Raw genomic sequence first — 14,975 nt, 5'->3', positions numbered from 1 at the left:
GACTAAAGCATTTAAGAGCCAGTGCACTACTTCCTCTCTCTCTCCTCATGACCCAAGAATGATGTGTTGACCTGACAGTGCCACACAGTGGAGGGGGCCTAGGCCCCTGATTGCCAGATGGAGGAAATTCCTACCAACTTGCATCAGACTTTGTATGATTGAGAAAACCACTTGTACTAAGCTGTTGAAATCTCAGAGTTTGTTATTGCATCTTATTTTATCCTATCCAATCCTATCCTAAACTATTATAGTATGATATCCTTGAAGGAATTGGGTATATGTATAAAAACAGATAGTACCAAAAAAATGTGCAAAGTGCTATAATGGAGTAATAGCAGGATGCTTTTGGAGCATTGAGGAGGGGCAGTAAACTTATTCTGAGTGAGGAGTCTTTAGGGAAGATGTGACTTCCTGGTTCTAATTCATCTTTTCCCATGCTTCCTTTCCATCCCTGGGTTCAACCTTCAAGAGATGCCAGGGGAGAAAGTGCCACTCCGAGCAGTCGTCTGCCTGGATTACTGTGAACAAGAAACCAAAGACCAAACATCTCCGTTTTCTCAGTCCAGGTTTCTGGTACCTGGGGATTTCGTTCAAGTCGTGATGCCTGAAGGACCAGATGATACACTGAGGATATGCAGCTTCATGATGTTTTACTTAGTGCTGTTGGAACAAAGTCAGCCAGAGAAGCTATCTATATCTGAAACATGTCTTGGATATACAATCTTAAATTAACTCTTTTATGCATGTCTTATTTTTATTTCCATATTCTTTGTCTATGTTCCTAACACCTCACAAATTTCTCTCTAGATCTCCCTGTAAGGTAGAGCTAATTGGAAAACTTTCTTCCTCTAGTTACTCTGTATTCATTTACATTTGTTTTTTTCTCATTACAATGCCATTACTATAAGGTTTGTATCCTATTGGCGGGGAAAATGCTGGTTTAGCCCTAACCTCCTTCTTTGCCTCTGCTCGGCCACAGTCCTTCTGATATTTTGTTAATTTCAGTTTTTTAAAGTTAAAAATTTGTGAGCTATTTCACAGTTGTGACTTCTTCTGTTTATTCTCATTCTCCTTCTCTCCCCTCAAGGTGTGGCTGTCTTATAGTTTCTCCTGAATTTATGAATTCAACTCACTGATGCCTTCCCTTCCCTCTACATCCTGGATTTCTTCTCTGATCAACAGTTTCCACTGATCTGCAGGTTACATGGGTGAGGGGACACTTGAGATGAATATGGAAGATCTAGTATCATTTATCCAAGTAAACAAGAGTTAAAATATCATTTTAGACAGAGCATTGGCATAAAACACCATGGGAGTGTTAAGGGAACTATAAATAATTTGGTAATGAGGGGGCATATTGAAGACAGCGTATTAATGTCCCATTTCTGGGTGTTGGGGCTAGTCTTGTTAGGTGTTGGTTGAGTTACAACTTGGAAATGAATCCTGAGTTTTTAAGAGTTGGTATATGATATTCATGCCCAAAGCAAACAAAGATTCTAAGGTCTTGAACATCAATCTAAGTCAAAGACTGTTAGAAGGAAGTCTAGATTCACCAGAAAGTTCAACTAAAAATACCAAACTTAGAAGGCCATAGTAGAATCCAAGTTGAAGTTACAGAGCTGAAAACACAGAGCCAGGAGAAGATGACGTTGGAGCAGAGCTAAGTAGGGATCAATTAAGGTGGTTGGAGTCCAGCATGAGGGTTCTAAAACCTAGTGGGTATTTGTGATTTGTCTTCATGAACTGGTAGGTTCAAAAAGGAATCATGGCGAGATTGGGTTGTGCTGCAGGCCTAGGGCAGGGCAAACATATAGGAGATAAGGTTGGAAAGAGAGCTATAGATCACATCATGAAGAATTCTTGACTAAGGAGTTTATAACTTATTTTATAGGCCATACAGAATGAATAAAGGATTTTACACAAGAATGATAAATGGTGATATTTGCACAGAAGGGAGCCTTCAAGCAACTGTGTGGAGGTTGGACTGGTGGAGAATGAGACAAGAGGTCCTCTGGTTATGCAGCTATTGTAGTTTTTCAGGTGAGAGAAGAGGGCGCTGACTAGGACAGGCAGTAGGACACTGAGCGTGGGACATTTAGTTCAGGACAAATTTAGAAGGTAGATTCAACAGCGTCTTTGCCTCATTGTATGTATGGTGTGAGGGAAAAAGGAGAGTCAAAGTTGACTTGCAGGTTTCTAGGTGGATGTTGGTGTCAGCAGCAGGGATGTAGAGGTCCAAGAGAGAAGAAGTTTTTATGAGAAAGATGTTGATTTAGTTTTGGACATGATACTTTTGTGGTTCTCACAGGATATCTAAGTGCAGAGATTGGCAATGCATTGAAACTACAAGCCAAAAACTACCGGAAGGAAGAGCATAGAGATAATTTGGAAATTCTATCAGAGAAGGCAGGCTCTCACCCTGAGAGAGGATAGAGAGTGAAAAGTGGGCTGTAGACAAATCTTCTGATTTTTAGATTAAAGACGCAAAAGCAAACACCTGAAGGAGAGTGGCTGGAATCAAGGGCCAGAATGGGTGGATTGGTCTTGAATCGGAGAGGAGGGACCTACATCTACTGAGTCTAGACAGGCCCAGATGGGAATAGGAACAGCTATGGGCTGTTTAATAGGTGTTGGGTGAAAAAGTTGAAGGAATTCACTTTCGCATTTTCTTGACGAAGTAAGAGACGTTGTTTTCTGCTATGCGTTAGAGCAGGGGTCAGCAAATTACTTTTCTGAAAGGCCAGATAGACTTTGCAGGCGATGTGATCACTGTCATAACTATTCAGCCCTGCCGTTTTAGAAGGAAAGTAGCCACAGACATTACCTAAAGTGAATTCTGTGTCCCAAGAAAACTTTATTTACAAGAGAGGTGGTGGGCTGAATTTGGGCTGCAAGCCATAGTTTGCTGACCTTTGTATTAGAGGGTCGAGGCTTCGGCTGCAGTTTGAATACTGGGGGTTTGGAATAGTCTTTGTGGAAAGTGGGAGAGAGTGTTGATGGGTGACAAGTAAGAGCATACACATGGAGCTGAGTGTCCAACTGACATTGGAAAGAATAGGTTGGCTGTGGCCCAATTTGCATTCTTTTGGGAACATCTAGCAATTCTTTCTTTACTTTTTTTTAATCTAAAAGATTTGTTTTTATTGAAAAAATTTGACACTTAACACTGTGGAAATTTAAGATGGACAACATGTTACTTTGGTATGTTTGTATACTGTAATACAACTGCCAATGTAGTGATGTACATTACATTACATAATTATAATACAGTATTATGGTATATAGTCATAATACTGTGCATTAGATCTCTGTGGCTCAACATCACTAATTATCAGGGAAATACAAATCAAAACCACAGTGAGATATCACCTCACACCTGTTAGACTGGCTATCATCAAGAAGACAAAAGACAACAAGTGCTGGTGAGGATGTGGTAAAAAGGGAACCCTTACACATTGTTAGTGGGAATGTAGATTGGTCCAACCACTATGGAAAACAATATGCAGGTTCCTAGAAAGATTAAAAATAGATCTATCATGTGATCCAGCAATTCCACTTCTGGGTATATACCCAAAGGAAGTGAAAACAGGATTTTGACGAGTTAGATGCATTCCTGTGTTTACAGCAATTCTGAGTTACTTCCTCCTTTGTGATTGGAGATCGTTGCTTACATTTCTGGCTAATCATAGTTGCCCTGCCTCTAAATTTTGACATTATGAGGGCAAGGTCCTTGTCTTATTTATTTTCATAATAGCCTGATTTTCCTCACTTTCTGGCTAACGATCACATCCTTTAGTTGTAGGCATTTGCCCCTCACCTTGCTATGACACAGTGAGAACCCTTTCCGACCTGAGACACAATTGCCAGGCCTGTCTCACTTTGTGTTGAATCCACCCAGGCCTGTCTGATCCCTTGAGGACTGGTGACTAATGTGGTGACTATTAGCCGGTCAGAGAAGCTGAAGTCATACAGCAATTATGGCTCCACACACATGCATTCACTGTTTTATCTGCACATCCCCCCCCCCCCCCCCCATCTTCCTGTCTTTGAAACAAAAAAATTCTCTGACTTCACATGGCCAACACAGCTGTCCAACTGGCTGCAAACACAGAAGTGGATGAAGTCAGTGAAGGGATGAGTCACTGCACAACAGTGTCATTTACACTTGCCTCCATCCTCCTTTTAACTGGGATTTACTGCTTGAGAAGGAGCCCTTTGCCACACCTCCAAGGGCAATGTGCAAGGAAGTGGCTTTCAGGGGAGAAAGTAACTCACTCGGCAAATGGGTTGTTCACTCCTGCTCCACCTAGTTGAGTAATATCCTTTAGATCTAATGAAGAGATGGTAGGATTTAAGGGGCATGGAGAACTGGATGGGTGGCTTAATGGTGTTTAAATATCTTCTAGAAAAAAGAGTACACAACATACAATTTAAGACAGCAATCCACAGTTTAGTTATAGTCTAATAGTGTTTCCTGAGTTATGAAACAGAGTGAACCTATGACCAGGAAAGCTCATAGGAATCAATGGTAATTTTTCCCCTGTTGCTGTTGTCCATATTAATTCATGAAACTTTGTGAAATTGAGCATCCTTGCAGAGCAAATGGCACTGCCTGATAACCTAAATCGAGGCTGTTAGTTTTTATCATGATCAATGTTTTATTTGGATCAACGTTGGCATGGATTTAAACTCTATGATCAATAATAATAATGTCAATGATATTATTAAGAAACAATTTATTTTCTCACTGTAATCTCTGCTGTTCTGTTATGAATGTGTCCTTTTCTTGAGGATGATGCCATTCAGAATATGGGAAGCTTAGACTGGTTGAAGTTTGTCCTAGTTCTCATATTGACCGTGTTTCCTGCTTTTCATGCCTTTGGTCAGCTTTCTGTAATCATCACCCTTGCATCTCCCTCTTTCAATGTTCTCTTTCCTCCTCTTTGTAACGGGCCTCCCAGGGGACCGCACTTGATTCTCAGACTGAGGAGGAGAGAGAGAGACAAGACTGAAGCTGGAGGAGCAGCTGCTGGTCCACCCTGCTGCCAAGCCTTGGCAGCAGGTTCCTGGGGAAGCAGTAGGCACCTGGTTCACACAGGACCAGCACAGCTGGCCCAGCTTTTGACTGGCAGAGCGTGGCTTCCTTCGTCACCAAAGTGACTGGCCCTGTGATCTTGCTACAGCCTGCTGAAACCGAGAGGGACACAGTGAAAGCAGTACACCTCAGCGGAGCAGGTGCAAGTCACATTTCACTAATGAACAATGGGCACTTTGCATACAGAGAGGCTTTGATCTGAGAGCTAAAAAGCTCTTCTGTTGGACAGGATGTTGGCTGAGGCAGGCAGCAGTGAGAAGCATTGGGAAGGATACTTTATCTAAGAAGGTCAGTGCAAGAGCAATCGTCAAATAATACTTGCAGAGTCAAACACTCCCATTCTCAGATATTTCCTTGGGAGAAAGCAATGAGTTTGTGGAATTCTTTTAGTTGATTCTATATATGGACCATCCCCCAGATGAATAAAACATTTTCTCTATATTAAACTCAAATCTGTCTTCTACCCATTGGTTTCAGTTTTGCCTTGTGAGTTTATATAGAACAAGTCTACTTGAGGAAGAGGGTGTCCATGTGAGAATCTTCCATATGTTTGAAGACTACTCTCATGTCTTCAAGGAAATGTTAATAGAGCATCTTTTAACAAATTAAAAAAATAAAAATAAATAAATTTATAAGTAAATAATAAATACAATAAGATAAATTGCTCTCTTCACGTACTAAAGGGTGCATTCCTCCTGCACGGTGACCTGAAAGGCTTTATACAAATCTCTTGTCTCTTCCCCTAAAAAATCAACACAATTGCAGATTTTTAAAAATTTTTATTTTTATTGCAGAAACATTGGATTATAACATTCTATAACTTTCAGGTGTACATCATAAATGTCAGATTCTGTGTAGATTACATCATGTTCACCACCCAAAGACTAATTATAATCCATCACTACACATATGAGCCTAATCACCGCTTTTGCTTTCCTCCCTACCCCCTTCCCCTCTGGTAACCACCAATCCAATCTCTGTCGCTATGTGTTTGTTTGTCATCATTTTTATCTTCTACTTATGAGTGAGATTGCATGGTATTTGACTTTCTTCCTCTGACTTATTTCACTTAGCATAATACCCGCAAGGTCCATCCACGTTGTCACAAGTGGCCAGATTTCATAATTTCTTATGGCTGAATAGTATTCCATTGTGTATAAATACCACATCTTCTTTATCCATTCGTCCCTTGGTGGGCACCTAGGTTGCTTCCAAGTCTTGGCTATTGTGAATAATGCAGAACTGAAGATTTTTTAATGATGGAAAAGACCTTAGAGATCATCTTTTCTAAACCCTTATTTCACAGATCGGGAAATGGATGCTGACAGAGGTGAAATCACACAGTAGTTCAGAGCTGAGATGAGATCCCAAGCCAGTCCGGGCCTTGTGCCTCTGTGTCATGCTGCCCTGATGTCTGTGATCAACTGTAGGAGTGAGTATGACTCTGTGCTAGGCAACAGGCAGATTATCCATTCCACTCTTGAAGTCCACAGGACTTCTACCATCTCACCTTCCTTTTCCCGCAAACCTGCTCTCAGAGGGTGACCTGATCTGAGACTTTATGTGAATTTCAGCCAATGTATTCCTATTCTTGTGAGTATTTGAATTCTTTCCTCTTACTTTTCATTGAAGAGTGTAGAGTGTTGGGTAAGGGATTTGAGGCTTCATAAAGCAGATAAGGGAGGGGAATTTAGGGAGAGGGTAAAGAGGGAATGCCCATCTGAGGAGAAGATCTCCTTGGGGCAAGGGCTGGGGTATCTCCAAGTCTGTAAGGACATGTTTGGTGTGGCCAGTGTCAGACAAATGGGCATATTCTCTCCATGTGAACACTATGAGAACAACTTATGACTCAGGAAATAAACTTCAAAGAAGGAAACCAGAACAAGTGAATTATTGCTCACAAGCTGGATACGCCAGGAGGCAGGTGGGTTCACAGCAGTAAAAATATGATCACTGTCCATAGACCTATATAACGGGGTGAAATGGCTATAGAGCAGACACTGCACCTCAGCTCAGTGGGTATCATGTCAGAGGCAGAGGAGGATACCTAACTAGGCATGTATATTTGAAAGAGGTTATGCTGGATTGAAGTATGCAGAGAGAGTGGTAGGAGCACGGAGGAGGAAGAGATGTATGAAAATCCATGGAGGAAAGGTAGAGAGATATGGATTCAAAGCCTAATGTGGAAAGGCTTTGAGCCATCGTGTCAGCAAGGGTCCTTAGTGCCTGGGAAGGTGTTTTATTTTGCCATTCTTGGTTAGGCTCAGAGCAAGTGGGAATATAATGTTTCCGAGAGACAAGCATCACTGTTTTCAAATCTTTGCTATTGCTCCTGGATCAGAAGCTTGTTTAGGTGGATACTCTATAGAAGATTAATTGACTCCAGTGGTTACCCTGCTGGAGGGGATCCCCCCACTAAAATACTTTCTTTTCTTGTCAGGACTGGGTCAGGACCCAAACAAGGTCAGACCTCTATGAATTCCTCTGAGCAGGGCTAAGAAAAGCAGGGACTGATACTATGGGTGTGGACAACACTTCACATTTTCCTCTTTTTCTCCTTCTCTCACCTGATCAAAACATGCCTGTCTCATGTACCATACCCTCTGGACCTAGCTGTTCATTAAGAAACTAATCAATTAATTTTGCAGGAACATTATGACTGCATAGAATGTAATATCATTATCAGAAAACATTGGGCATAGAATTAGGAATGGGCAAGACAGGTTGAATTTACTCAAAGAAACGGGAAAGTTGAGTATCAGTGTTTGTGTGTGTGTCTGTGTCTGTGTGTGTGAGAGAGAGAGAGAGAGAGAGAGAATTAATCAACTTGAAAAAGCTATCCCTCATAAGGATTAGAGTTATAAGACTGAAGATATGTTACAGATCTCTCTACTCTATGTATGTTCCTTCAAGTACCTGTAATTCTCTTCACCACCGCCAGAAAATTATTGCCCTCCCATGGTCTGTCATATGTATAGTTTTCACCATTGCTAACAGTTTTCAAAAGTACTCCACTCCTCAACAACCTTATTTTTTTTAAAAATAAACTACATATAAATCAGTGGATTATGTTGTCCTTTTTTGTTTTGTTGGAATTTGTCATTTTGAATACAGTTGGTATTTGCTTCCTTTTTTTTTTTTTTTGAGGAAGATTAGCCCTGAGCTAACATCTGCTGCCAATCCTCCTCTTTTTTTGCTGAGGAAGACTGGCCCTGAGCTAACATCCGTGCCCATCTTCCTCTACTTTATATGTGGGACACCTGCCACAGCATGGCTTGATAAGTGGTGCCATGTCCTCACCCAGGGTCCAAACCAGTGAACCTTGGGCCACCTGAAGCCAAACTTGCAAACGTAACCGCTGCGCCACCGGGCCAGCCCCAGTATTTGCTTCCAATTTAAAAAAAAGTTTTTCAGACTACATCCTTCCCTTTGCTATTTTTAAAACTTTAAAGTGTATAGTTGAGTCAACAGTGACAGCCCAGTTTTTCAGCTTACTTCTACTTTTGATTTGAACTCTGCTCTTCACTCAAAATCTTCATGGGGAATTTGGGCCCTTCAAATCCAAAATGTCCTGACTTTTCTACATATCTTCACAAGCATTGTTTCCCTAGACTTGAAGTGGACAAATGCCGATTCTTTTTATTATGGTTTTCTCAGAGAAGTTGGGAGGGATGTGAGTCAGGGTTTAGATCCGCCCACAGATTTCACTGTGTTTTCTCCTAAAATTTCCATTTCATGTTTCTTCCACTATTGAACATTTACTTTGCCAATGTCTTTTTTTTTCTGGTCTCTTTCATAATTCTTTTATTTACTTTTGCTTTGCTATGGTTGAAAAGTTTGTACTGGGATTTCAATCTTTATCCTTACGTTTTGCAATTTGTATTTTTTTATTGTTTTGAAATTTGTATTTTGACTTTTGTGGCGATCCCAAATTGCATAAATGCCTATTCCTGCCCTAGGATATAGGTTTATAAACTGCTAGGATTTGCTTATTTACTCATTTCTTCTTCATTTTCATCAGAGAATCCATGGGTTCCGGTGTGTGAGCAGATGGCAGTCCCCAAAAGCCTTTTTTGTCTATTTTGTACTCTCTGGTCAGTTTCTCTCTTGTTCGTTCTTCAGCATGGTTGTGCTTGGCTCAGTTCTCCCTGCCAAAGAGTTTGGGGACAATTGGAGAAGAACCTTGAAATCTGTCCCATATTTCATTTTTGTGGTCAAGGGGGGAACAGGTGGAGGGAGGCAGAGTAGAACAAGGTCTCTTTTGCCCACCTGCTGAGCTCTAGTCTCGTGTTGTGCACAAAGTTGTTCTCAGCTTTGTGGGCCCTGGGAGACCTCCTTAGAAGTCCTGAAGCATTTATTTCTTACGTCTCTCCTCTGTTAATTGGAATGTGGTCTGTATTCAACTCTCCAATCAGCTCGAAGTCCTTTCAAAGACAAAGATTGTCTCCCATCCCCCCAGCATCTAGCACAGCACAGAGTCTGGAACATAACTGGGAGTCAATATATATTTGCTGAACAAATAGGTAAATATGTTTATTTTTCCCCCAAAGCTATATATGGTAGAAATTTAATAACTGTTTATTAGCAGTTACTAGTAACGTATTTAAAAATCACTGGCAATTTATAGCTCCACACTTTTTTGGCCCACGTGAAACCTATCCATTTTTCCTTGGTTATATGTAATTCTTGATTTTGTCTTTTAGAATAAAATATAAAAAAACCGGGATTGTTCAGTTTTTTTGAGCAGAGTTTAGGAGAACTGGACTGTGAGAATAGTTAACATGAGTATATATTTACTAACAAACCTGGTTAGGATGACTATTAGCTCTGAGATTGTGAAGGAGAAAGATGGGGGATCATCAGTTTATTTTATCAGCTGACCCTGAAACTTTCTCTTGTGTGGTCCTCTCCGTTGATCAGTAAGCAAAGCAGCTCACTGCTAGATCTCTCTCTTACTTCATTCTGTATAGATGCAGAAAGGGTTGTGCTTTCTTTCCTATCTTGATGGCAGATAATTCAGGCTAACGCAGTATTATCTTGGTAATATAATGATTACTTAGATATAAAAATCATAATAAGATGAATATTTGAGGCTCCCAAAAATTATTTGCTTAAAGCTAGAGGGGGTAAAATTCAGTGATTTTGAGCAATTCTGTTAAAAAGGTAAATCTTTGCATATGAAATGGTGGCATAGCCATCCTTTTCATCTTATGCTATATGCATCTCCTTACTTTCTCTCCAACCGTTCCCCAATCAAGTACTGCTTGGAGCAAAATGTGAAACATATCTTGGATTGCTTGAAAATTAAATTGCAAATTATGTCAATAGGAATATCTGCAGAATTTTGAGTTGTAAGAATAGTAGAGAAATAATGAACAACTACCTTGAGTATCTGGCACATAGTGGATGTTCAATAGCTATGAACTTTATAAATGAATGTGGACGCTGAACACAAATACAGAAACAAAGGCAGCAGTGAGGAAGCATATGTGCACACCAAACTTGAGTGCCTGTAAGGCACTAAAGAATCAGGATGACAAAATGGCATGTGTAGGAAGTAATCTCAAGTTGATCCAGTTTGTCCTTCTGAAACTCAGAGAGAAGCTTCCAGAACACAACAGAGCTGACTGGACTCGATATGAACTTAGTAAGTAGTGTCATGGGTCATGGTTGGAGCTGTACAAATGACACATTGGCTTCAAAATCTTGTTCATGCTTTTTGGTCAAGCTTTTATTCTTCTTTATATTAAGTGTTTTATACCCTTGGGGTTTGGAAAAGTAATACTTTTTGAGGAAAAAGAGCATTGAAACTAAAGAATTAACCAAGGATCCCCTCAATTTTCCATTTGTCTCATGTGCTCACATGTTACACTAGGGTTTTTTGTTGTTGCTGTTTTCTAAATTAAGTCATTTAAAAATCATGTGAAAACCACACTTTTCTTTTTTTCTGGGAAAGGAGTGAATCCCTCATTCCAACGTTGTGTTTCTTTGTTCGATTAGTGGAAGATGCTCTCATTATCCTGCCGACCACTGGGTGGGTTCACTCAAAATTAATCTACGACATTACTAAAGAACAAGATTCCTCATTGTCATTGTAAAGGACTATAGAGAAAAATTAGGTCTTGATCTTGTGCCCCAAGGACCAATAAAGTTTCAGTCGTATAGAAAGAGTTCCAGAGTCAAAGGTTCCCTATTTAAAATGCCCACATCCAATTCTTTAGCGTTCAGCTTGGTATCATTAGCTGAGTCTTCCTGCTATGTCTCAAGAGATAGAGACAAGCTCTTAAGCAGCATTTGTCCTAATTGCCTTGTTTGTATTAACATCCCAGAACTTTAATTTAACTTGTTTGGAAAGGTTCCTTTTTCTTTGTTGCGTTTCCAGCTCCCAAAATGATTTGAACTCCTGTTGTATGTAAGAACCTTTCTGGACCTGGCTTTTCAATATCACTTTGCTCTTATGAGTTTTTAGCTGTGGCTATAGAACATCATAAAAATGGATTGAAAAATTTAGGCTGACTCTACAATTACTTTTCCATTCTCATGTCTCATTGCGCTCTTTCGAGAGTGACTATCTTTCCTGTCTAGACCCCGAGCATTCTCCTCTCTGTGCCTTTGCTCATGTGATTAACTCTACCTAGAAGGTCTTTTCCCAGCTCTGCCTATTAAAATTTCTAACCATCCTTCAATGATCAGCTAGCGGTTCACCCTCTCCATGAAATCCTTTGGGGTTCTCGCAGCTAGAGACACACTCTCCCTTTTCTGCACTCCCGTAGCTATCACATGACTCCTCACGGCCACCACCACATACTGCAGTGAATTACCCTGTGTGCCTTGGTGTTTCTCTCCCAGTATTCCCAGGCTGAAAGCCTTTCAAGAGAGAGGACTTTTCTTCCTCGATGGTTTCCAAACAAGAGCCCTCTTAGAGAAGTTGCTCAAAAAAGTTTATTGAATGAAGGCACAAATAAATACACGTTGGAATAAAATGACCTGTTTACTAGACTAATTTTTCCCCCATTTTTCAACTGGATTTTGAAGTTATATAGACATAGACAGCTGAACAATGCAAAATAATTTCCCCCTCTTCCCAAGACATGGTATGTAAAACATCAGAATCGTAAGTATGAAGAAACACAAGTGTGCTTACAAGTGTAGGCCTGTGCTTTTGGGTAAACATAAGATGAAGTTTTGGCAAACTGGTTAAAAAATAACAATTATCTCATGGTATGTGTGGCCTATTATTTTATGCAAAGTATTTCGTATCCTGGGAAAGGTTGTCTTGGTGTTCTCTGAAATCTGAGACATATATCATGCCTCTAAGTTTGGCTTCACTTCAAAGTTCCTAGAGTCACAGCTCTGCTCCTGGGTGCTGACTCACCACCTCTCTTCACTCTTGTTAAATTTTCTGGCACCAGCACATGTATTGTGACGTTTTTTGGTCTCCAAAGAATACACAGCCACATCAGAGAAGGACTTCCTCTAACTTCTTTCCCCTCAGTGCTCCCTAATTCTAAAGTAATTTTATAGTTGAAGGAAAGAGTTCTATACCCTGAGAGTTAAATTTAATTGCTGTTTCATAAACTTTCAACGAAATTCTGCTTTCTTCTTTGGGACATAAGGGATCTTTACGCCACAAACTCTTCCATTCGATTCATAAAACTTCAGTAGTAAATTTAGATACAAAGAAACAAATCCTACTCAGGAAGGTCACCCACTGCACATAATAAAGTTATTTTATAACAAGAAAATCCAAAGAAATAAAGCATGGACCCTGCCCCCACAGAACTTAAGGCATCAACAGATATTAAATAATTGAAACACTACAATGTCAAAAGGAACATAACATAGGTGTTATAAAGAAAATACAAAATTAAGCATTTAGTAGTCTCACAAGAATATTTTCACAGTTAGAGAGATAATGTGCTTAAAATCTTGGAGATACCTTGATGAAGGTGAGCATTTCTGCTGAGTGGGGATATCAATGGTAGTTATATCATAGGTTTATTGTATGAAATAAATGAGTTAATAGAGATTGAGCATTTGGAATACTTGTTGGCACATATTGAGCAGTCAGTATGTGCTAGTTGTTTTCAATGATCGTTTCTCATCTTGATGAGCTATTTCAAAGCTCTATGTAAACGGTTGCTATATTGCCACCATTTCCCAAATAGGGAGAAGGACCTGCTAATAGTCATTCCAAGTATATAAAATTTGTTGCAATGAAGAATTATGCCACCTAGAGCTATGGAGCTATCACAATTAAGAAAAGAAAAATTCTGAAGGCTTCATTATATTTTCATAACAACTTAACTAAGGGAACAGAACGTTAGTATCAAATGTGTATTCTGCACATCTGATGGACTTTCAAAGATTCATATAAATTAAGCAGATCTTGGATGATGCACAGTACCGAACCTGACCAGTTAGTTCCCACATCCCTATATAAATTGAGCTATTACTTTGTGCCAAAATGAATAACAGGAGCTGAGTCTTCTGGATGACTGAAATCAGACCTAAGGAGTGAAAAAATAGACTGAGCATGCTATTTATTGCTGCAAAAACAAAATAAAACAAATTGATTGCTTAATTGTTTGTTGTTTTTATGTTGGCGATAGATAATGTAGGCGGCACAGCCACTAACTTTCAATTTATTTTTAATCACACAGCGTGGTCAGGGTTACAGTGTGGAGAGGCTAGCTGTGTGACCTTGAGCTAGGTACTACCAACACTGGGCATCAGTTCTACCCTCTAAAATCAGAGTGCGCCTCTACTGTTCCTTCTGAATTAAAATACCTGGCTCTAGAGAATAGAATTAAATTATGGATACTATAGGAAAATGGTTTACCACTCACTTGAAGGTTTCTTTTAAAAGGAATAGTTTAAAGTATGTGCATAACAAAGTGCAGAGCATTGCTCAATGTTGATTTGTCAAATGATTACAATTTAGCCCTTGAAATAAATGTTTCCCAAAATAACAGCATTTGGGAAACTTTGAGCCCTGTTTGAGTCCTTTCACAGGAACTAAGAGGTCTTTCACATTTTGAAGGCAGAATACTGAGTAACAGAGGAAACAAGAAGTCCTCAGTCTCCATCGCTCTGCCTGAGGACCCATTGGACTATTATTAGCATGGGATACAAAATAGATTTGGTAAACATTGGAAAAGTCTTGCTTGCCAAGCAGTGTCTCAAAGACATATAGTCTTTTGTAAGTGCCATGATCATTATAAACAAGCAAGATGTTCTAATTAAGAAGAAGTCTTTGTGAGACAACTTGTTCTATAACTTATCACTGAACTTCTGAAACAGACAGGCAACGCTTTGGGGGTTGGGTAACCCCTTTTCCTTCTTCCGTCCAGACCCTAAAGGCTGAAACAGAGAGCTGCCATCTCTACTTTGACCACTAGAGGGCGGGCAACTACGTGGAATTACTAAACCAGGAGGGTGGTTTGTTTCGGACGACCAAGCCACGTTTGCCTTCTCACCCTGGCCTTCACAATAGATCAACCTATAGTAGAAACTGATTTTCTTTGGCTTTTTGAGGAGCAGAAATATAGGGGAATGTTTCATTATTGCATATCAGCCCCATCTTTTAACTTCGGTGGGGTAGTGGTGTGGATATTATTTTCTTGTTTTTACAAACCTCATTAAGCACAGCACAGATGTGGTTGGTGATGGAATGAGGGAATAAACGGCCATTCTTCTAATCTCCCCTGCCTTGTGCAGAAAATGCCTGGATTTTCCACTATAAGATTATCTCTTTTGAGTTAAAGCGTTGAATCTTTATAACGATTTCATGGGATAGAGGTTGGGCTGGAAGAATTTTGAAAACTCTCCCAACCCGAAAATTCTATGATTCTGTATTTCCTAAACCTCTCGAGGGAAG

The 14,975-nt window shown here is 39.9% G+C and overlaps 1 protein-coding gene across 12 annotated transcripts in view; it reads left to right on the top strand.

The window, feature by feature from the left end:
• RNF144B (ring finger protein 144B) overlaps positions 1–14,975 on the top strand; it is a 306,085-nt gene that overhangs the window by 272,629 nt on the left and 18,481 nt on the right. For 9 of the 12 annotated variants that reach the window (XM_070515596.1, XM_070515584.1, XM_070515585.1 and 6 more), the window contains one exon: positions 470–14,975. This exon is cut by the window's right edge. Coding sequence is in view for 1 of the 12 variants with exons in the window: in XM_070515591.1 (XP_070371692.1) it covers positions 470–471 (2 nt within the window). In the remaining 11 variants the exon portion in view is untranslated. The remainder of the gene's footprint in view (positions 1–469) is intronic. The other 3 variants (XM_070515588.1, XM_070515586.1, XM_070515589.1) reach the window with 3 other exon arrangements.

Source organism: Equus asinus, chromosome 8 (assembly GCF_041296235.1).
Source record: "Equus asinus isolate D_3611 breed Donkey chromosome 8, EquAss-T2T_v2, whole genome shotgun sequence".
Taxonomy (NCBI): domain Eukaryota; kingdom Metazoa; phylum Chordata; class Mammalia; order Perissodactyla; family Equidae; genus Equus; species Equus asinus.
Note: the sequence above shows the minus strand (reverse complement) of the source record. Positions and strands in the feature narration are given on the sequence as shown.